Source organism: Paramisgurnus dabryanus, chromosome 4, assembly GCF_030506205.2.
Source record: "Paramisgurnus dabryanus chromosome 4, PD_genome_1.1, whole genome shotgun sequence".
Taxonomy (NCBI): Eukaryota; Metazoa; Chordata; class Actinopteri; order Cypriniformes; family Cobitidae; genus Paramisgurnus; species Paramisgurnus dabryanus.
The window spans coordinates 5,917,919-5,941,779 of NC_133340.1; the positions used below are offsets into that span (position 1 = coordinate 5,917,919).

Genomic DNA, 23,861 nt, shown 5'->3' on the forward strand with positions numbered 1-23,861 from the left:
GATGTAAAAAAAATATTGTTTTATTTGTATTGAAAAATTGTTTCGTATTTAAACCTTTTTTTCTTTTTTTGTCGTTTTTTTTCCAACATGATCTCACAAAGTTCCCTGGGATAGTCACGGAATTTTGTGCTCATTTTTCCGTGGCATTCTCACGGATCTCCGCATTTTTCCGTGGCCCTGCTACGGACTGTCTTTTTAGGTGGCATTCTCAAGGATTGGTTACTCAACTGCTTTTTCCTATTTTCAAATAATTTTTTCGTTTAGGGTCAGGGTTAGTTTGGTGTTTGCGTTAGTATGTCACTTTAACTATTGGTTTAGACTATTTTTTCTTATTTATTCTTTTATATTTTTTAAATTTTAATCAATTGTCGCCTGGCGTTGGGGTTAGAGTTGGGTTTGGGTAGGGATGTCATTTCATGTAAATCTAACCCTAAACAGAAGCAAAAATGGTAAGAAAATAGGACAAAACAGTTAAGTAACCAATCCGTGAGAATGCCACGAAAAAAGACAGTCCGTAGCAGGGCCACGGAAAAATGCGGAGTTCCGTGAGAATGCCACGGAAAAATGAGCACAAAATTCCGTGACTATACCACGGAAATTCGTGAGATGAGGTTGTTGTTTTCAGTCATGGAAGTAAAAATAGCAGGCTTTTAATTGCTGTAAATGTATAGATAGCCTACATGATCAGTGTAATCTCAAAGAATAATTTACAAATATAAAAATACTTTATTTGTAACAAACAAGAGATAAATAATTTACAAACATGTGGAGAGCTGAATCGTTTTAGCACTCGGACAGTGAAAAGCATTATTTAAAAAAGTTTCTCATCTAACCATATCCAGAGGTACAGTGTCATCATATACAATAAATTCGTAGGGTAGCTTTAAAAAAAAAACATAAAAAAAATAAATGCAATATTTGCATTTGTTTAAAGCAAAACATTTATTTACTAACCAGGCTACAGGTGAAGCAGCTCTTTGTGCCTTCTAACGTCTCATAATCAGTCCTAATTTATGTCCAAGAGACTCAATAATAATCTTTTACATTTTAAACCCTTTTAATTTTTCATATTTAAAAACGTTTGTGTGTTGTTGGACATCCATGTGTGTGATAAGCATAAGCGTGTTGTCGTCCCATTTATAGGCGCATATTATTAACGTGCTCATGACATAACAAAAACAATATTGCGCCATTGACTTTAGACCAGGTTTCAGTTAGTCAATGGCGTAGTCTATTTTAGTTGCCTCAAAATAGCAACGCGCTAACAATGCGCCTGAACACACCTCGGTTTCAGACCTGAACGCTCATGGGTGCAAAATTGGGCGCAAATGCATTTGCTATTTAAATAACGTGGTGCTAAACATGAAAATGATAATTGCTCCGGGTTGAAACTAGCAAAAGACACTTGCGCTACATTGCGCCGGGTTTATGATAGGGCATTAGATCTTTGCTGTTAGTGTTCTTAGTAAATCTTACTATTTGTAACAAGCCTATATTTTTCAGAGCAGTGACTGACACATGACAGTTGCTCATCTCCATTCTTTCTCCCATTCCCCGCTCACTATTCGCCCTTCTTCCCACATTGTCCACACCTATTAAAGTTTTTTTTTAACTATACTGAGGTAGACAGGAGCTGAAGAACTGTCCAATATTTCTCTTTAAAAATGATACATTAAATATGTTTGGGGTCTTGAATTTTTACATGATGAAATGCTCTGACATTTGTGCAAACTGTAAAAAAGTTCACAGTTGTTTCATTCTGATTATGTCCGCATAGTACATCAAACGAGCAAGAAAAATCCTGTTTCCCATGATCCAGGCCCTGCTCAGGGCTGCGTCAAGTTCACTGTTCTGATTGGACAAGCCTCTAATTCAATTCAGTGATGGATTATGCGTCTTTTAGCCATAATTCATCATTACTGTCTGCCCACCATGGACTTCCACTTTAAGCCTTTTAATTGGTTAAGATATATGCATGCCTGACTGAATGAAAATTATTGCTTGTTAGGAGCGTTTCCCATCATCCATTAGGGCAAGCGTGTCACAGGAATCAACCTACTGCCCCATGAAAAGATGTTTTCTCTGCATACAGTTGTGAATGATGCTTTCTGCATGTCTCAGCAAAACTAAATGCAGCTATTTCAACAACAACAATTGCAAAACTTTTAGAGCCACTTTGTTTTACTATAAATTTAATGATGAACTCTTTAATGCTAACATATTTTGTTTTCGGGGGACATTTTAAACTTTTAATTTACCTTGAAGCAAAATGCATGCCTGTCTATTCCGGTGATGTGGTATAGTGATATATACTTACGGCCGGTTGCCAGAAGGCTGCTGGCTTCATCCTCATGAGGAGCGAGTCATGCGTCATCATTGTTTTGCCCCTGAGCAATGCACTTAATCTTGAGTTGCTTACTATTGCTTATTTGCTTATTTTTTATTCAGGGACTGTAGGTTTGAATTAATGCTCTCTTGCTGTGCCAAAATCTCTGTGGCCTGTATTTGTTTTTGTGTGTGACCTCACTATAGGCACAGAAGCATCCACACAAGAAGCATTTTGAAATAGGACTGATCTTTTGTGTATGCATTAGAGCGAATGGCCGTTCTTCTCGCTGTAATTCAAATTTCCGCACCATAAATTCCCTGCCAGATTAATGTCAATTTAAAACAATGAATCAAATTAATCTGCATCATTAATCTGGAATCACCATCTCAGGTGTACAATACTTCAATGTGTACATTAGCAACGGTGTATAGATGTTAATGCGCCTATAAACATCCCTTCTGTTCAGTTCTGTTATGCTCTATCTAGCTGAATTTGTGAACCAATATTGTTGCTTGTGTCTGCTAGTGTTGAAGCCATATAGTGTGTGCAGTACTGTAAAGCTGACAAGAATATTGATGACTCATCTTGCACAGCAAAGATTGTTGTCCAATCAAATGCAGTCAAGAATGAGAATGTCCCTCCTCCTAAAACTGTTTGCAGACTAAAGGGCCGATCTCACAGAACACTATGGCAGTGGCAGGCGCCTTTTTTTGAATGGTTTTCTATGGGCAGTGCCGAATGCCTCGCATTTTGGAACGCGTTTTTACAGAAGCGCTCTGAGTGGAAAAGTGCCCAATGTCATGCGCATTTTCCTTTGTCCAGTCGAATGAGGGGAGATATGGGACTTTCGTTTCATATGGTGACAGAAATCTTGAATGCATTCCCTGGAATCCTTTTCCACCTTCCGATTGGTTGCCGCTGAACGTTTCCCTCTACCGATTGGTTGCCGCAGAACCGCGTCATAGCTCATTACCATAAAGTTGAGTTGATTTCAACTCTCTTCGATGCTCACACCGTCTCATTAAAAATTAATGACTTCCGGCCACTTTGACGCTCTTGCCGGTGGCGGTGTGTCCGCACAGTGGGCCCTATTTTAACAATCTAAGCTAAACGGGTCTAAACGGGCGTGTCTGATTCCACTTTTACTTATTTATCGACGGGAAAAATGGTTTATGCACCAAGCACACGGCCTAAAAGGGTTGTTCCTATTCTCATAATGAGTAATGGGTGTGTTTGGGGCATAAGGTGCAATAAGCCAATGAGAGTCTCATCTCTTATCCCCTTTAAAAGCAAGTTACGCCTGGCACCATGCCTAACCTCTATTTATAGATTAAGCGGAATTTGTAAACTGAAAAACTAAGCAGAGGAAGACCACCAGTTTAAGGTTAACTCTTTCACCGCCAACGGTTTTTAAAAAAGTTGCCAGCCAGCGCCAGCGTTTTTCATGATTTTCACAAAAGTTTAATGTCTTCTAGAAAATGTTCTTATTCAAATATATAAACATACAATATACCAAATGAAAGAACAGACCCTCTGCTTTCAAAAAAAAAAAAAAACGTTTCATCCTACCTTCAGTAGTTCTTTTGTAATCAGCTTTTGAATATGGGTAGGTTTCTGCAAAAACAACACATTTTGAGCAAAAAGCAGAGATAATTCAATTTTTGTGACGGACTTTTCATGGAGATCCGATTCAGAGCGATCTTTAAAACAGACACGGACATGCAGCAGCTTGCCATAGGGCAATACTTCCGGGTTTAAAAATTTGCGGAAGGTGGATAATAGCGGTATTGCGGAACCTAGTGGATAATAGCGGTATTGCGGAAAGACGGAAAAACTCGTCATTGTCGGGGAAGCGTTTTCTCTTGATTGACGAGATATCTCGTCAATGGCGGGGAAAAAGGTTAATGTTAAAAATGTGGTTGTTTTCATTTGTTTTAAAATTATTTGTATTATTATTATTATTTTATTGAAACCTTTAAATACAGCAAATGGTTTACAAATAATTGGGAAGCCATTTTCTTTCAGTCGTGTAAGTAAAAATAGCAGGCTTTTATTGCTGTAAATGTATTGATATCCTACATAATCATTGTAATCTCATAAAATAATTTGCAAATATGTAAGAAAAGGTTTGTACTCTAAAAATACTTTATTTAGTAACAAACAAGAGATAAAGAATTTACAAACGTGCGGAGAGCCGTTTCAGCACTCGGACAGCGCCATGAGTTTTTTTAAAGCATTAGATTACTTGTTTCTCAACCGTATCCACAGGTACAAAGTCATCATATACAATAAATCTGTGGGGTGGCATTTAAAAAAAAAAAAACATTTAAAAACAGATGCATTTGTTTAAAGCTAAGCATTTATTTACTTACCAGGCTACAGATAAAGCAGTTCTTTACGCCTTCTAACGTCTCATAATTAGTCCTCATTTATGTCCAAGAGACTCAATAATAATCTTTTACATTTTAATCCTTTAATTTTTCATATTTAAAAGCTTTTTTGCTGCTGCGCATCCATTGCGTGATAAGCAAACACGCGTTGTCATCCAGTTTATAGGTGCATATTTCTAACATGCTAATTAAACAATAAAAAAAACATTGCGCCATAGACTTTAGACTTTAGACCAGGTTTTAGTTGGTCAATGGTGTAGTCTGTTTTAGTTGCCTCAAAATAGCAACGCGCAAACACTGCGCCTGAACACACCTCGTTTTCAGACCAGAACACCCATGGGCGCAAAATTGGGCGCAAATGCATTTACTATCTACAGTAAACAACATGGCGCTAAACATGAAAATAAGTTGAAACTAGCAAAAGACACTTGGTTCGGGCATTGCGACAGATGTATAATAAGGCCCAGTAAGACTATTTGCTCTTATTATATGGCACTCTAAAATGCTTGATTCTGATTGGTCAGCTGGGTCATTCCAAAGTATGTTATTCTGAAAAAAACAACCACCTGAAACTAACAACACACAATAACACGGACGCTGCAAATAATTTTGACAGATACAATTTATAATTACACAAAAAATTTAATCTAAATATGTCTTTTAATAACAAACATGACATTATATTTACAAAAGATTAAACCAAATAGTGTGTTTGTGACATTTGAACGTCTCGTCTTAAAACCGAAAGTAAATGGGTTTTCCTCGCAGAAGGTCTGCATCTGTTCAAAAGGAGCAAATATACATTTAATACGTTTAATAAGCAGGATAATGTACAGGCAGCTGGTTGTTATTGTGAAATAAGCCCATTTGGTGTGATATACGATACATCACTCATCACACTGTTGCTGCTTTTTTCTGTGATAACAACCGGCTGCCTATACATTATCCCTTACTTAAGAAAATGTGTGGGTGTTCAATATTTCAGAACCAGACTTCCATTATCCATAGGAATGTCAGCACAGGACAGAAAACTGTCTTCAAGCTATTACATGGAATTTTTTACCTGTAAATGAATCAATATGACACAATCTCTCTCTCTCTCTATCTCTTTCTCTATCTTACCTCTTGCAATGACAACAGAAATGGTGACAGTAATTTAAATATGGATTATATTTGATTCATATTGCAATAATCTTAGTGGAAAATGTCTTTACAACAGAGTAGGTTTTCATGTTAGTTAAAAAAAAAATTCTATACAGTATGTTGTACCTAAAGCTCATTTGAAATGTTTTATAGTAGAAGCAACACGTATCAGGTCAAGTTTATATTTCAACTTTCTATCCCTCTTTCCTCCAGCTAAGGAAGGCCGTAATGGACCACATATCTGACTCTTTCCTGGAGACCAACGTTCCCCTGCTAGTGCTGATAGAAGCGGCCAAGAGCGGCAACGAGAAGGAAGTGAAAGAGTACGCGCAGGTCTTCCGCGAACACGCCAACAAGCTGGTGGAGGTGAGTTACACGAAACAGCCGTCCACCTAACTCTTCACCTCGTTCTGCCCGAGCAGAGGATTGTTATCTGTTGAACCACAGGGCACTATCAGTCAGAGCACAAGGTGGCCTTTTGGAAGTCAACCGACAAGCCAGAGCAATTTAATAGTTGTATATGATGCAGTGGAGCTCAGTTCTGTAAGGACATTTTTGACACCAGTTAATGATTTAAGCATTTATTTCCTCTTTAGCATATCTTGTGGCGCAGCTTCAAAGGTGCGATTCATTCGCGTTATCAAAAAGCTATAGGTTGACTGGGGTGAAGTGAATTAAAGGGAAGGTGCTGCTTATCTGAAGGTTGGTGTTAGAGGTTGATATGTCAAAAATCCAAAAGGGCAGGAATAATGTCTGTGGGAAAGCTTTCTGGAAAACTAGACTACTTTCTCTTTTAAGTTAAACAGATAGGGTGATTTTTGGTTATGCTCATGTTCCAACCAAACCTGAGATTCTGGTGACTAGCAATTTGTCTGTCCGCGTTGAAGGCAAAAATGCCATTGTGTGATACAACTAAATTACAGGAAGTCAGAACAGTGTGTAAAAGGTAAAACACATACCTTGTACAAGTACAGTATGACCTCTTTCTGGAACTTGACGGATTTGTCGTTTAGCCCTAATATGCCGTGTTTCTCAGCTAGCACAATCGTTTGCGCCTAGACAATGTTTTTCTTATGTTTCACATACATGAAAAGTGTATTTTTAAAGAGGGCGGGGCTTCCTAGTACAACACCGATGAAATTCAAGTCAGATTTACACCGAGTCCTAACTAGAAGCGACGCCACGACATGCGATAAAAGATCGTTAATCATAGAAAAGTTTTTGTCCTTACCACCCACATCATTTCTATTTAAGAAGCTGTTTCTGCAATGGCGCGGCTGACAGTTCCGTCTGAACAGAGATCTCATTTAATTCTGCGCCAGCGCAAACCATCATTTTGGTGTTAAATAACGACTGTTGGGATTTACTTAAGACGGGCAGTGAATAATTAGCGCTGAAAATTATAGAACTTTTCAAAATGTTGGGAGGAGATTATTAAAAAGATTCACGCAATGCGATTTACTAATGTTTGCGCGTGTGATATGGTAATTACAAAACTTAATTGAGCACTCTTACCCCATATATATGTCTCTAAAATTAGTTTTTTTTTATATATATATATATATATAACTAAAGTCTTAAAGGGCACCTGTTGTCCCATTCACGATTTTACATTTCCTTTTGTGTGTAAGTGTGTATTAGTTCATGTTAACGATATGCAAAAGTTACAAACCCCTAAGTCGGGAGTAGGCAACTTTGATCCTACAGAGCCGCAGTCCTGCAGAATTTAGTTCCAACCCTAATAAAACACACCTGAACAAGCTAATAAATGTCTTTAGGATTTAGACATCAGGTTAGATTATCAGTGTTTAGGCTAAAATATGCAGGAATGCGGCTCTCTAGGACCGAACTTGCCTACCCCTGCCATAAGTAAACAATGATGCAAGTTATTGTCTCCAACGTAAATCTCTTTCCTTTGATAACAACAAACACACGGATTGTAGGCAACAGTTTACTTCCTGGGATTGGTGATGTAGACAAGACCGACATCATCATACTTCCTCCCGATTGGACTTGCAGCCTGTAAGTTAACTCCTGTTAGCACTGCATTGGGCGCAAATCTTTCAAACATGGTAAAGAGCGTCACATTTCCAGCTGATGTCAGAGGTATTCAAAGTCACAAAGTACAGATTAACTGGCCAATCAGGGACACAGCGCTTTTCAAATCTGTGTGTTTCAAGAAGAGAGTGAAATCTGGAGCTACAAAAATTACGGTTTGTGGAAATAATGTATTTTTTTAACCATAAGCCACACAAACTCATTGTATTATACCAAATACACAAATAACATTGTTTTTTAGCAATGAAATAGGTGCTCTTTAAAAGAACCATTCCTTCTTACCCTTTACATCTTCTGTAGATCATTTTTCACTATATTTCACTATTTTATCACTATAAAGAACATTTTGTGCAACAGAAAGGTTTGTGGGAACCAAACAGCCTGACAAAGAACTTTATAGCAATCTTTATTTTTAAGAATCCAGAGTATAGCTTGGTTAAAACTCACACACACAGTTTGTGTCGGTCTAAGGATAGTGGCACTGCCCGAGTTCATCAAATAAAATGTCCCCTTACTCCTATGATGTTGGAATAGAGAACAGCCTAGCTCATGCCCGTTTCTTTAGCCGATCAATAGTCAGTGTTTCTGGCTGGGGTCAAGGAACCTGATGAAATAGAGGTCACTCATTGCTGCTCTACCCTGATGCAATATCTGTAGTGCTATACACATCTTTCTTTCTCTCTTACTATTTCTCTCTCTTCCCTTCTGTTGCAATCAAATGACAACAGAAATGGGGACAGGGATATGAATATGGATTATATTTGATTTGTATTGCAATAATCTCAAGGGATGTTTCAACTATTTCATCTGCAAGAAATGCAGGCTCGTAAATGTGGGCGTTGTCTCTTTGAAGAGCTTTTCTAACACATTCACTTAATGTTTTATGGGTCATTCTAAAAAACAGGTGTCCCATATGATAGATCTTAATATGGCTATATCCAAAACTCTTAACGGAAAGCATATGCAGGCAGGAGAAGAAGTGATGTTAAATAGAATAATTAACACGGACACACCCTCCAACGAAAAAGTCAAAAGCTTCGCAATTTAACATGGAAAAGGCCTTTAGAGGATACTGACCAAATATGATGATGATCTGATAAAATCTCTAAGAGGAGTTTGTTAAAGTACGAAGCCTGGAAATGGCAAAATTTGCGAAAATTCAAAATGGTCGACTTCCTGTGGGGTTTAGAGCTTGGTTCCAAAGACTTTTTTGTAGGTCTTGAGGTGATAGATGACCCTACCAAATTTTGTATCGGTGCCAGTGCCGCTATCAAGTCATTTCTACACGCCCACTACTGACGCCATCACTCAGATACTCATCACTCAGATACACACACATACAGTTTGCTTTTAAGAAACTCAGATCCTAAGATCCTTCACATATGTACTTTCAGTAAATTCAGTAACTGTTATGTTGGTTATCATTATCCTAATCACAATAAACTTTATCCCTATGACACCACAGTTTTTCAATATTTTACTATGTTCTTACCTCAACGTAGACAAATCAGTACATAACCATCTTTTTTCAATGCGTGTTGGTGTGCGACCCCCTTTAGGATCTAAACAGGGATGAATTTAGAAGCCACCAAACACTTACCTGTTTTCCCTTGTTAAAGATAGTTACACGAGTAAGTACAGTATGGTGGCACAAAATACAACGTTGCGATTTTTAAGCCAGATAAAAATGAGAACTATATTGAATGGCGGAAGATTTATGTTGTTACTGCAAAACCGTCTATAGATTCTTTAGAAAATAACTGATCATTTAAAACGGCTATTGGTAGAAACGATCACAACAGATTACAATTAGCTTGGTTTAAAAAGAATTAACTAACAGGAATATTAAATAACTACTGAAGTAATCAGTTAATGAAGTAATCAGCAACTAGAAAACTAGTCAAAGACAAAAAGACTACACTACAAAAGACTATAGTGGCTTTTGGGTTTTTCTCTCTCTCTCTCCCTCTCTCTCCTTTGTTCTACATTCCTATACTGCATTACTTTGTAGAAGTCTTGCCAATTTAAAAGGTTTATTAAATTATTATCGGAATTGTAGCACAGCTGAGGTGTGGGATTTAAAAACAAACCTGTTGACACTCTTACATTCTCTCTATCTCATTACACACACAAACACACAATGACATATACACATCTTCCCACACATATGAAGCAACTGTCAATAGGGAGGCCGAGGACAACAGTGTTGGAAACTTTGTTGTTTTATCCACTGTGAAACTCAGACCTGTCCATCTCTTTGACTGGAAAGTAAAACCCATGCAGTACAGTATGTCATTTTATTTTTATTGTTAATATACTTTCTTCTAACTATAAGTAAGATAATTGTTGGCTGGCTCGCAACAAATGCAAACGCACGTGTTGCTTTATGCCCTTAGCATTGTTTTGTTTGTAAGTTTAAAGGCGGCACTGCCTGGCTGAACAATAAAATTAGTGGAATTTTGTTTGGTGCTCCTGGTGGAATAGACAGGGTTCCCACACCTTAGTTAACTTCAAATTTAAGGACCTTTCAAGGACTTTCCAGGTCCAATACCCTCAAATTCAAGGATTAAATGTGGGGACACATTTCAAGTGAGAGCAAGGTTACATCGTGTTAGCTTTTAAGATACATTGTTACAATTCACTTTCGAGGGAACTCGCACTGGGTCACTGCAGTGAAACTTTGGGAACGCCTCCAGGGGTAAGTGCGTCTGAATGTGTATATCAAATTCAACCAATGGTGAGGCTTAAAGACAAAGACAGGGTGACACGGGAGCCAGGAAGTATATCGCTATCTGAAATATTGCCAAAGACGGTGTTACAGGGATGCAGAAAATATGGCAAGGGAGACGCAGCGTCTCATTCCGTTCTTAAGGAAAAAGAGTTACGTAACCAGAGACTTTTTATAGTGTCAAACACAACTATGCAAAAAAGCAATTTGGTATCAATCAACATTCGCATACAGAAGATATAAGCACTTAAAGCTAACAGTTTAGCACGTGTGCTTAAAAAGTCTAGAATTTTCTGATATTATCCTAAACTACAGGGAATAATATGTATTGTTTTCCAGAAAACTTCTTGCATTTAATGGATTCAAGCACTTTCAATGACCTGTATCTATGTATGAAGTTTTTTCTAAACTTCTCAGGGCCTTGAATTTTTTCCCCAAGATTTTCAAACTTTCAATGATTTCAAGGACCCATGGGAACCCTGAGTAGAAATTATACAACTCACCTTTAAAGTCAACATGAAAAATGCTGATGATATTGAATTGAAACAGAACATAATGACTTTTCTCCTCCGTCAGATTGTATTACAAAAAATATATTAATGCACTTGGGAGACATTTTTATCCATGCGACTTACAGTGCATTCAAGCTATACAGTATATTTTATCAGTACGTGTGTACCGTTGTGATTAAACCCATGACCTTTTGCGATGCTGCATGATGCTTTAACAGTTAAGCTATAGGAACATTGGAGTCGGGTGGTTGGAGAGGAGGGGTCAGAAAAGTAGGAGGGATTTATGACAGAGCAGTTCAGACATTATTACACCGTGTGGAAACAGTATGGAGACCAGCTTTCTGTCTCTTGGTATAACGTGCATTGAACTATGCACAATAAGATCAGGAACAATTCAGATTTAATGTTGACTTTAATGCACACATTTAGTGTTGTAAGTGGAAAAGAGAAAGATCCATAAAACGTTACAGCCTTTGCCAATTCACAGTGTCTGATAGAACTGTGCCTTAGTGTTCCCAGCGGCCCATATTACTAAAATAGCAAATCCGAAGTAAAAACTGCAAAGAAACGATGTGTGAATTTACCCTTTGGGCAGAAAGGAATGAGTTAAATGGCATCGCCGCCACTCACCGGCAACCCTCGGGGTCCGTTTCAAAGTCAAAGGTCGCGATCAGCCCCCATGTGCCAATGTTGCCCATTTTTTCATAAATTAAGGTGTTTTACTCGGAAATGATCTATTGTAATGAAATGATCCATATGTGAGCATCAGAACATCTTGTTTCTCTCCCGATGTGAGATCTCTGCTAATTACCAGCTGTATTCTTTTCTTGGCCTTGAAAGAGAAAAAGAAGAATGACAGAGCAAATGAAAGAGAGAGCGAACGAAGCCCAGGGCGCTGCTGCCACAGCTCGCAGCACAAGGGTGTGTGGGTGTAAAGAAATATTTATGGTCCGAGTACGGTGACCTTAATTAGCAGAAATTGCATTAGAGGATGGACTTGTGTTAATAAAACCGGGGGGACTGGAGTTTTTCTCTCCCATTTCTTGCTCGCTCTCGCTCTTTTCACCTGTGACATAACAGCATGAGGGGCGATAATCATCCCTCTAACTGGTGATGGACGATTAGCTAAGCTAGACGACCCGTTAACGCTTGCAGTTTGCCTTATGGGCTGACACAGACCTAAAGCTTTAGGGTTAAATTGAAACATCTGTCTTGATTTGCTCTTTTTCTTACAAAATCACCTTAATAGTACAACTCACTTGTAACCTTTACATAAAAAGCACATTTTCACACGTGATCACATGGTATTTATACGTAAATGTTCCAAAGCAACGCTTCACGCGTGATTATGCGTGCGATCATGTACATGAAATAAATGTGCCTTTTTTTGTAACAGAAAAGTGTAATAAAATATATAAATACACTAGAATATTCATGCAATTAATATTTCATCAGTCGTATTGCAGTCTAAGCCACATCTGTTTTTGCATTATTCAAACATGTTATAATATCTGAATATTGAGGAGGCTTTGATGTAATAGTAATAATTACTAAAGCAATGTTCCCATCATGCCAATGGCCAGAGTAACCATGCGCCCATTATAATAAAAACACAAAGCTGCTGTCAGGTCAGTGATGAAGGCCAACTTCTGAATGGCTGGCAGACTGTATGCTGCAATAAAAAGCCTTAACTATGATCATCGAATAGCATAATCCACCACTGGATTCTGCCTGTTACATATATATTTAAATTAATGGCCTCCAATCGTTCTCTTGGTTCCATTGAAAATCTCTCTGTCATGCCATAACTATGACTAACCATAACTGAGTTATATACACTCACCTAAATGATTATTAGGAACACCATACTTATACTGTGTTTGACCTCCTTTTGCCTTCAGAACTGCCTTAATTCTACGTGGCATTGATTCAACAAGTTGCTGAAAGCATTCTTGCACAAAGCTCCCATTGCACCACATCCCAAAGATGGTCTATTAGGTTGAGATCTGGTGACTGTGGGGGCCATTTTAGTACAGTGAACTCATTGTCATGTTTAAGAAACCAGTTTGAAATGATTCGAGCTTTGTGACATGGTGCATTATCTTGCTGGAATTACATGGTGGTCATAAAGAGATGGACATGGTCAGAAACAATGCTAAGGTAGGCTGCGGCATTTAACCCTTGTGTGGTGTTCGGGTCTGTGGGACCCGTTTTTAATGTTTACTAAAAGAAAAATTATGCAATTAATTATTGTTTCAACCTCAGATTCATTGGCCTTGGCTCATTTTCTATAAAGAACATAAAAATAAACAAATTTATCATTACTGTACACTGTTCACCCCCCTACGCATTTATATTACATATGTGGTGTTCGGGTCCACTGGACCCGGGGTTAATAAGAGTGAAAAAATTGAATGTGCTATGTAACTTTACTCTATTTTTCTTCTATCTGGGACTCCTGTGAGTGCATGAGTGTGTTTGTATATATGTCTGTACATATGTGATGGATGCATGTCAGAGTTTTGTCCTTCTGCACTTGCTGTAACAGCACAAGGATACAACATGTTATATATCAAGCATGAACACTCATCTGCCCCCACTGTCCCAAACACTTTACCTTCAGTCTAACAGGAACCATTCTACATTTTACCATTATCTCCCTTACAAAAAATATCCATGCTTGTATTATAGTAAAAGTGTAGTAATCATGGTAAATTGGTGTATTGATTACCATTTGTAAAACCATGGGTTTACCACAAAACCTATGGTGTGTGCGCGCACGTGTGTGTGTGTGTGTATGAGTGCGTGAGAGAGAGAAAGTAAATAGAGAAGTAGAAATAGAGAAAGAAAAAATTTATATCCAATCATTTTTATCATTTTAGGTTGTAGCCAATAGCAACACATTTTACTGCAGTGTGTGTGGACATAAGATGGACAGGACGACACAGTATATGTCTATAAAATGCAAGAAATGCATATGCAACACAGCTACATGGTAAAAATCTGCTTCTTATGTGTTGTGTAGGCTGGCATGAACAGGTTATGTGTTCAATGTGGATGATGTGTTATGATACAGCATCTTTCCAGATGGGGCTTGTGCTGTGTAAGCTGACACAAATGTGTACAATTTCAAACTAAGTTCAAAGAATTAAACATCAAAGTGATGAAAAACGTATTTGAGATGAAAAAGTGATAAATACTTATTTAAGATAAACATGTTTTTCCCCAATATCTGGGAGAGAATAGAATTTTCTTCTCTTATTTCATATATCACAAATACGATTAGCACTTTAATCTATAAATAGTCCTCTACTAGTGGTAAATGACAAATATTAACCATAAATTCGGTCTATATTACTTGCAATAAGGCTAAAGTAAACATCTGTAAACAGTTATACATAAATTTGTATGACTGCATTGTTTTAGGATACGAATAATGCCGTGGGTCCACTAGACCCACAAACATTGTCTAAAGTAACAAAAATATGAACACCACACGAGGGTTAAACGATGCACAATTGGCACTAAGGGGCCTAAAGTGTGCCAAGAAAACATCCCCCACACCATTACACCACCACCACCAGCCTGCACAGTGGTAACAAGGCATGATGGATCCATGTTCTCATTCTGTTTACGACAAATTCTGACTCCACCATCTTAATGTCTCAAAAGAAATTGAGACTCATCAGACAAGGCAAAATTTTTCCAGTCTTCAACTGTCCAATTTTGGTGAGCTCGTGCAAATTGTAGCCTCTTTTTCCTATTTGTAGTAGAGATGAGTGGTACCCGGTGGGGTCTTCTGCTGTTGTAGCCCATCAGCCTCAAGGTTGTGCGTGTTGTGGCTTCACAAATGCTTTGCTGCATACCTCAGTTGTAACGAGTGGTTATTTCAGTCAAAGCTGCTCTTCTATCAGCTTGAATGAGTCGACCCATTCTCATCTGACCTCTAGCATCAACAAGGCATTTTTGCCCACAGAACTGCCGCATACTGGATGTTTTTCCTTTTTTACACCATTCTTTGTAAACCCTAGAATTGGTTGTGCATGAAAATCCCAGTAACTGAGCAGATTGTGAAATACTCAGACCGGCCCGTCTGGCACCAACAACCATGCCACGCTCAAAATTTCTTGAATCATCTTTCTTTCCCATTCTGACATTCAGTTTGGAGTTTAGGAGATTGTCTTGACCAGGACCACACCCCTAAATGCATTGAAGCAACTGACATGTGATTGGTTGATTAGATAATTGCATTAATGAGAAATTGAACAGGTGTTCCTAATAATCCTTTAGGTGAGTTTATATATTTATATGAAAAAAATCAATAAAGGTGATTTTATAAGAAAAATAACAAGTCAGCCATTTATAGCTCACTTATGTTACATATGACCATTGAACACGGTGACCAAAACATCACTTCCGTGCCCCCAGCAAGGCATTTAACCATAATGTATTCAAAAATGAACCACTAAATATGAAATCAATTATAAGTCTATCCCTACCTGAAACCACAGCCCCATGGTAAATCTCATATCATGAAAATCCGACTTTTTTCATGTTTAAGTGCTAAAATTGGGTCCCCAGTGCTTTTATCAATATAGAAAATGTGAAAAAGATCAACCCAGTAACTTTGTCTTGGTCAACCCTTCTCTGCAAGCATGTGAAAAATACGGTCATTGAAATTTGTCTCCCCTTGTGATGTCAGAAGGGGATGTTATAATAATAATACTGCCCCTGTATCGGCACTATCCAACCACGGCACTGCCATTTAGTGCAGATGTCAGCGCATTTGCATTTTAAAGGACACACCCAAAAACAGCACATAAAGTGGCAATTTTAACAGATGTCATAAATGATCTATATGGTATTTAGTTCTAAAACTTCACATACATACTCTGTGGACACCAAAGACTTATTTGGCATTTTTAAAACTTCTTGTGAAATGTCCTTTTTAAAGGACATGGTATTTAGTCACAAGACATGCATGAGATTTCAACTTCTACATGTTTTGCCATATTAGATTTAAGGCGGATATTTTTATTAAAATAATATTTCTTCATATTCAGCTGAGTCATCTGGGATGAGTAAAGATTTTCGGGTGAACCACTCCTTTAAGTCTTTATGCTTAAGGAAAGGTTTGAATTATCGATACCCACCTTTCAGTTCTGACCTGCATGTCTAAGCACTTGCATCTCCATAACCTATTTCTCAGCCTCCGGGCTCACATGGGAAGCTCTCACAGAAAAAGAGCTTTAAGTCTCATCTTCAAAAAGTCTCTGCTCTCAGGTCTCGGTAACAGAACTCTCCCAACGACACCCCCTAAGGATGGCGCTTCGTGCAGACACACATCCTCATTAATTTGGCCCTTGTTTAAAGTGTAATCTGTTTGTATTACCTCCCATGATAATATTTATTATCCTGTAAAGCTTTCGCTTGCATATATTTGAATATCATACTCTTATGGATCGCTCCTTTAATGTCCCACTTTGCCTCTTCTTTGCACTGGGTTTTAATTTACTTTTGTTTCTGCATTTTTCATTACTATTGTATTGCTTGGATTCTTACCCTTTCAGTGGAAATTTTCTTTTTTTATGTTCCTACTGAAATAAATCTGAGCATAAGTACAGAATAGTTTCAGCAGTATCTGTATGGTAGTTACTTACATGAAGTACCGAGAGGCATACCTTAAATTGATTTGAATTGAATCTATTGAGATTCATGATTGTTCGTATTAAAAAAGTGCTTTGTTCCAATTAGTACCCTAATGGCTTTGATAATGCTTTGCATATTTAATTTGTACTCATTAATAAAACAAACTAAATGAAATTCGATTTATGGACAACATCACTAACCGTTTTTGCTCAAGTAGCCATTTTTAAATTTGTGTTATGTGGAATAAATTGAATAATTGAATAATAATTGAATGACAAAAAAAATCTTTGTTTGTATTAACATAATTGCAATTTGTTGAATTTTTGTGACTGTATGGTCAGTTATTGAGGTTTATTGATTTTTTTTTGCATTCAGTGAGTGTGTGTTTGGGCTACAAAGTGGGTTGTGTTTGTTCCTTCCTTGAGGACGAAGTTGAACTTGAGGTACTTTGACTTCCTTGCCCTTGAGTTGTGAAGGACCTCAGATGAAGTCATGTACTCGGCTTCCTGTTTCAAATTCTTAGAATTCATAATTTTGTCTGTCTGTCCCAATGAGTAGGGTTTGCCGTTTCATAAAAACAAATCTGTTTTCCTTTTTTTTTTGAGTAATCTACCTGGTATGCTCCTCGCAGTAATGAAAAATCACTAATGAGATCTTTATCATATCGCTCGTTTTAATTAAATTGTTTATGAGATGAAATTGGAGACCACTGAAGACTACGCATAGATCTCCTGTTACTCACGAGAAACAAAACACTTCTCTAAAGCACAAAAAAGTAAACGTGTTAAGTATAAAACTTGTTTTTCAGGACCAAATTGTATGAGTTTTGCTATAAACATAATTTTGTAGCTCTGTACTCTTACTGTATGTAAATAGTCCTCATTTGTTTTCATTCATGTATCACCTAAGGTGTTTTAAAGGAATAGTTTGCCCAAATATAAAACTTTTCTCTTAATTTATTCTCCCTTGTACCATCCCATATGTACATTACTTCTATCTAGCACAATATAGGAGGTCCAATAACTGTGGGATAGATTCTAAAGCATGCTGGGTTATTTTTATTAACATATCCTTGGCTGTTTTTACACCAAAAAGCTGGGTTGTGTAACCCATTTTTGGGTCAAATATAAACATTTAGGTGTTAATTTAACTCAGTATTTTTAGAGCGTGTGTAAATAAGATAATTTGGGTGAAATACACTCTAAAAAAGTTATTTTCAACCCAACATAGGATCAAAAACGAACAAGCCCAGCAGCTGGGTGATTCTCACGAAATCCAGATTTAGAAGGTGTCCAGCATCATAATTTTTAAAGGCTCTTGAAGCCAATATTTTGTTTTTGCACATATAAGATTAAAGTCTGAACTTACTATAACCATTATTTTTAGAGGATTTTAAAAATATTTCCTATAGAATTATTTAAATTTTTTAGATTATCACTATCAAAAATTATCATTACCACAACATGATATTACATTGAATATATGCATTTACAAACTCATGTTTCGGTTATGAGAACTAAAAAGTTGTCTAGGTACTATGACAAATTTTTTAAACTTTTATCTGGAGTGAAAAAAAAGACTGCTTACCTTGGTAGCCATCTTGTGTGTCACAGTCAATTATCTCTCTTCCAACATTTTTTTTTTTAAATGTTAGTTCCTTGAGGGCTTAAACAATGATTGAAAATTGTTGCGGAGGATGAGAAAATTGGTCTTGGACACATTTATATTCCTTATTATTGTCTCTACATTTACCAATGATCACCAAATACCACATGTTTCTTTACTGTAAATGTTTATAGTATACATGCACTGAAGCTTTTTATTTTTTAATTATAAATATTTCCATGTTAAGGAACCCAAATCCAGTCATGGACATGTTGCGGTAATGAAATTTTTCCCCTTAAATGTGGGAAAAACAACACAATTGTTTTGTAAGATGTCATTTCATGTAAAATGTTGTGTAAAATAGTACATGAAGAGATGTTTGTAACTGTATGCTTCATATTTTGATACTCTTACTTTGCATTTACTTTTTTATCAAAATGTTTCATGACACCTCATGAGTCTAATTTCGCAAGAATCACCCAGCTGTGTTACAGTTAACCCAATTTTTTTATATTTGACCCAGCAAACAGCATTTAGGGTTGAAACAACCCAGCATGGGTTAAATTACAACCCAGCGGGCTGGGCTCGTCCCTTTGTGACCCAATGCCAGGTTGAAAATAACCCAGCATTTTTTTAAAGTGTACTCCTTTCTAAAACAAACTTGATTCATCGATGAACCCTAACCGAGAAGTCTATTGCATCTATGATAATATTTTCCTCTGGTTCTGGTCGTTTCAGGTCAGCCTAATCTGACGGCGCACTCCTTTCTTTATATTCAGGGCAAACAGTGTCCGTATCTCTTGTGGAGCTTGACTTTAAGTGCCACGCCGGTTCATGAAATCGCACGCACTTGAATTTAAAGCGCTGACCTTCCAGATGAGATGCGCCTTCACTAATGATTATGCAAAATCAATAACCACCTGAATGTAACCAATATTGGATCGGCCTTCGGGCCTTCACGATTCAAAACACGCTGCTGCAGGCAGTAAATATTATTCCGCAGGAAGGAAGGGAGGGCACAACTGCATTAAATGATGTCCCGAACAGGATAGATGGCTGTTAGAACAAGTCTGTTTGTGATGACCCAGACCTTTGGGCCAACATAATCCCTTTTCCAGCAGAGTTATTGGCCTCCGAGGAAATCTAACGCTGAGGCGGCTCTACATTTGGGAGGAGCTCTGAAGATATAGATCAACCTCTCCTTGCCTCAACTCTTTTCCTGGAAGGCGTTAGCTTTTAGATTCCGACCTCTGTACTTATCATTTGTCATTGAACACTTTTGTGCCGTGGTGTTTTACACTTGTACTGCGGGGCTCGCCCGATGGACACTCTCAACTCTTAGGACGAGCGGTAGAAACATAAACTTTGCTCGAAGACAACTCTTACTGTGATGGATCTTTAACAATGTCTTGTATCCGTTAAAGTTAAAATAGTTTATTCTTACGGAGAAAGAAAAGATGTTGAGCGAGCAATCTTTGACACATGTAGTTTAGTTAACAATTTACAGTCACAACATTTATAATTCACTGTAAAAATTATGTCATATCAACATATATCTTTGTTACTTTAACTTAAAAAATGAAGTTAAACAATTTAAACTTGTAAGTTATGTCACAAGTCAAAACTTAAAATAGGAGGTTAAATTGGCTTGCATTATTAAAGGGATTCTCCAGCCAAATATCAAAATTACCCCATGATTTACTCATCCTCAAGCAATCCGAGATACATATGTCCATCATCTATCAGACGAACACATTTAGAGTTATTTTAATAAATATCCTTGCTTTTTCAAGCTTAAAATGGGAGGAAACAGGGATTAGGGAACAACTTCTGATTTTGAAGCCCTAAAAAGTGCATCCATCTATCACAGAAGTAATCCACACGGCTACAAGGGGTTAACTCTTTCACCGCCAGCGTTTAAAAAAAAATTTGCCAGCCAGCCCCAGCGTTTTTCATGATTTTCACAAAAGTTTAATGTCTTCCAGAAAATGTTCTTCTTCAAATATATAAACATACAATATACCAAATGAAAGAACAGACCCTCTGCTTTCAAACAAAAAAATCAGCTTTTGAATATGGGTAGGTTTCTGCAAAAACACCACATTTTGAGCAAAAAGCAGAGATAATAATTTTTGTGACGGACTTTTCATAGAGATCCCATTCAGAGCGATCTTTAAAACAGACACGGACATGCAGCCGCTTGCCATAGGGCAATACTTCCAGGTTTAAAAAGTTGCGGAAGCCTAGTGGATAATAGCGGTATTGCGGAAAGACGGAAAAACTCATCATTGGCGGGGAAGCGTTTTCTCTTGATTGACGAGATATCACGTCAATGGCGGGGAAAGAGTTAATAAAGGTCTTTTGCGGGATATCATTGGAATTTGTAAGAAAACTTTTTATGTTTCAAACTTTATAAACTAAAATAACTAGCTTCCGGTAATGACGCCATCTTGGACTCACCCAATTTACGTGTCACTGCGAAACGTAACACATGGCAACGAAAGCTCACTATGCTAAAACCTTTGGATGAGTCCAAGATGGTGCCATTACCGGAAGCTAGTTATTATAAAGGTTCATAAAGTTTGAAATATGGATATTCTTTATTAACCCATTGGAGCCATTCGGATTACTTCTGTGAAGGATGAATGCACTTATGGGAGGTTTAAAGTCAGAAGTTGTTCCCTGATTCCTGCCATTATAAAGCTTGGAAGAGTAAAAATATTTACTAAAATAACTCAAAATGTGTTCGTAGTAAATAATGGGATAATTTTGATATTTTGCTGGAGTATCGCTTATAGTTGTTTAAACGTCATGGTGCAATTTCTTTAAAGTGTATGCATTTTAGGGCAAACACATCTTTTCCTCTGTTAGCTAACCAATCAGCTGCAATCTGTGGCATACATATTTAAATAAAGTCTTCACATGCATGCCACAAACATGTCTCTTTTTAGTTAGTTCTGTAAATCTTATTATAATTGACATAGTCGTATAATCTTATTATAGATTTCCTAGCATCAATTAATATTAAGCTATCACCACTTGTGAAAAGCAAGCACAAATGGATTTAACAGACAGACGTACATACAGACTTTATTTTTACTAATGACATCTAATGGGGATTAAGACATGGACAGAAAGCGAATCAATAGTCAGAATGGACCATTGGTTAATCTGTGGTTAGAGTTACAAGGAGCCGTTATACAATACATTTTATAGCAGGTTTCAATTGGAGTCATGGCATTGTAATAATGCGTTTAAAGGGCCAGTATCACTATTGAAACCGTAGTTGCTGTTTTATTTTATCAATTTTAATGCAATTTACTTTTTTGACATTTCTAAACATAGTATATAGGACAACCCCTCCGGCTTCCCAGTTTCTATGTAAACCTTAATAAGGAATCTGAAATAATAAACTGACAAAAGTTTTTACGCTAAAGACTCTTAACCTAATATCATTAGCAAAAAAGCCATTTTCTTTCTACTTACAGTTATTCTGTCTGTAATCTCTTCTCTTAAAAAGACTTTTTTAGATCAGAGATGGCGCCAGGCGCGCTTGTTTGCGCTAGCTAATCTCTGATAATTGAATATCACAAGAAATCGGGCAATTTAAGTGCAATTTCAACTTTGACTGCTCGCGGCCACGCTGGACATCTAAAAACGAAAGAAAAGAAACATTAAGGGAATCAAAATGCCGGCTTGAGAAATTAGCTTATCGTATCCAATTGAACACGCTGTAAATGCTGCTGTGCTGGCTGTTCCCCCGTGGGTGGTTAACCGGGGAAAGGAAGGCCAGATCTAATGCTCAGCTGGTGTAGATGTCAATATGAGATAACAATAGAGAGGTTTTTATTCTTCTAGATTACTGGACTGTATTATAGGGTTTCCAATTCTTTCATCTCGACAGCCTAAGCGTGTAATTTGGGACTGTCTTCAGATTTTGTTCCCAGGCAAAATATATGCAGGCCATCGCAAAGGGAACTTGATTTTCAAATATCAGTGCTTGTTTGTAAAATGCACGTTTGGCCTTCTTGAACACACCTTTTTGGTTTACGAGTTGCGAGAACTTTTCATTTTGGCTGCCGGTGCGATTTTTTTAATTTGTCACACTGGGCAATGCTGCCTGGCACAATAAATGATTTTTTGCGGGCTACTAGAGCCAGGGATGTGAGGGATGTGATGCATGGCCGGGGTCCAGGAATTGCGGATTCAATAGCCGTCTTTTGCCACATTTTCTATAGGGTATTTTAGGACTGTTTGTTTACAAATTCTTACAAATTTTAGTAATGAAAGTATTTGCACAAACTTGGTTTTCGTACTGTATGTGCATTTTTGTTGTGTAATTGTCTTAAGTAATTTACCAGCCTGGTCTCACTGTTAAAGGATAATTCCGGTATTTAACACTTTGGGCCCTATTTTAACGATCTAAGCGCATTGTCTAAAGCGCACAGCGCAACATCTAAATGGGCGTGTCCGAATCCACTTTTGCTAATTTAACGACGGGAAAAATGGTTTTTGCGCCAAGCGCATGGTCGAAAAGGGTAGGTCCTATTGTAATGGGAGTATTTTGGGCGTAACGTGCAGTAAACCAATGAGAGTCACAGCTCTCATCCCCTTTAAAAGCAAGTTGCGCTGGCGCTATGTCTAATCCCTATTTAGATGACGGACTTTGTAAACTGAAAAACTAAGCGGAGGAAGAAGATCCCCAGTTTAAGATTAATGTTAAATAATTATGTTGTTTTTCCACTTGTATTGAAATTGTTATTTTTTTATTAAAACCTTTAAAACCCGTTTTCTTTTAGTCATGGAAGTAAAAAGCAGGCTTGTAATTGCTTTAAATGTATGGCTATCCAATATCATCAAAACATAATTTACAAGTATGTAAGATAAGGTTTGTACTCTAAAAATACTTTATTTGTAACAAACAGGAGATAAAGAATTTACAAACGGCTCTTCTCACGTTTCAGCACTTTGGACAGCGGTTTTTTAGCAAAGAGTTTTTTTAAGCGTGACTTAAAAATGTTTCTCATCTCACCATATCCACAGGTACAGAGTAATCATATACAATAAATCCGTGAGGTAGCATAAAAAAAAACATTTAAAAACAGACGCATTTGTTCAAAGCAAAGCATTTATTTACTTGCCAGGCTGCAGGTGAAGCAGCTCTTTGTGCCTTCTAACGTCTCATAATCTGTCCTCATTTATGTCCAAGAGACTCAATAATAATCTTTTACATTCAATCCTTTAATCTTTCATATTTAAAAGCATTTTTGTGCTGCTGCGCATTCATGTACTTTGTGATAAGCAAACCCGCGTTGTCCTCCCGTGTATAGGCGCATTTTACTAATGCGCTCTTTAAATAACATAAAACACATTGCGCCATTGACTTTAGACTTTAGACCAGGTTTTTGTTGGTCAATGGCGTAGTCTATTTTAGTTGCCTCAAAATA

At 37.3% G+C, this 23,861-nt stretch overlaps 1 protein-coding gene across 1 annotated transcript in view; it reads left to right on the plus strand.

The window, feature by feature from the left end:
- ctnna2 (catenin (cadherin-associated protein), alpha 2) overlaps positions 1 to 23,861 on the plus strand; it is a 565,129-nt gene that overhangs the window by 454,146 nt on the left and 87,122 nt on the right. Inside the window, exon 9 of the mRNA XM_065265453.2 lies at positions 6,076 to 6,228. Within this exon, the coding sequence (XP_065121525.1) occupies positions 6,076 to 6,228 (153 nt within the window). The remainder of the gene's footprint in view (positions 1 to 6,075; positions 6,229 to 23,861) is intronic.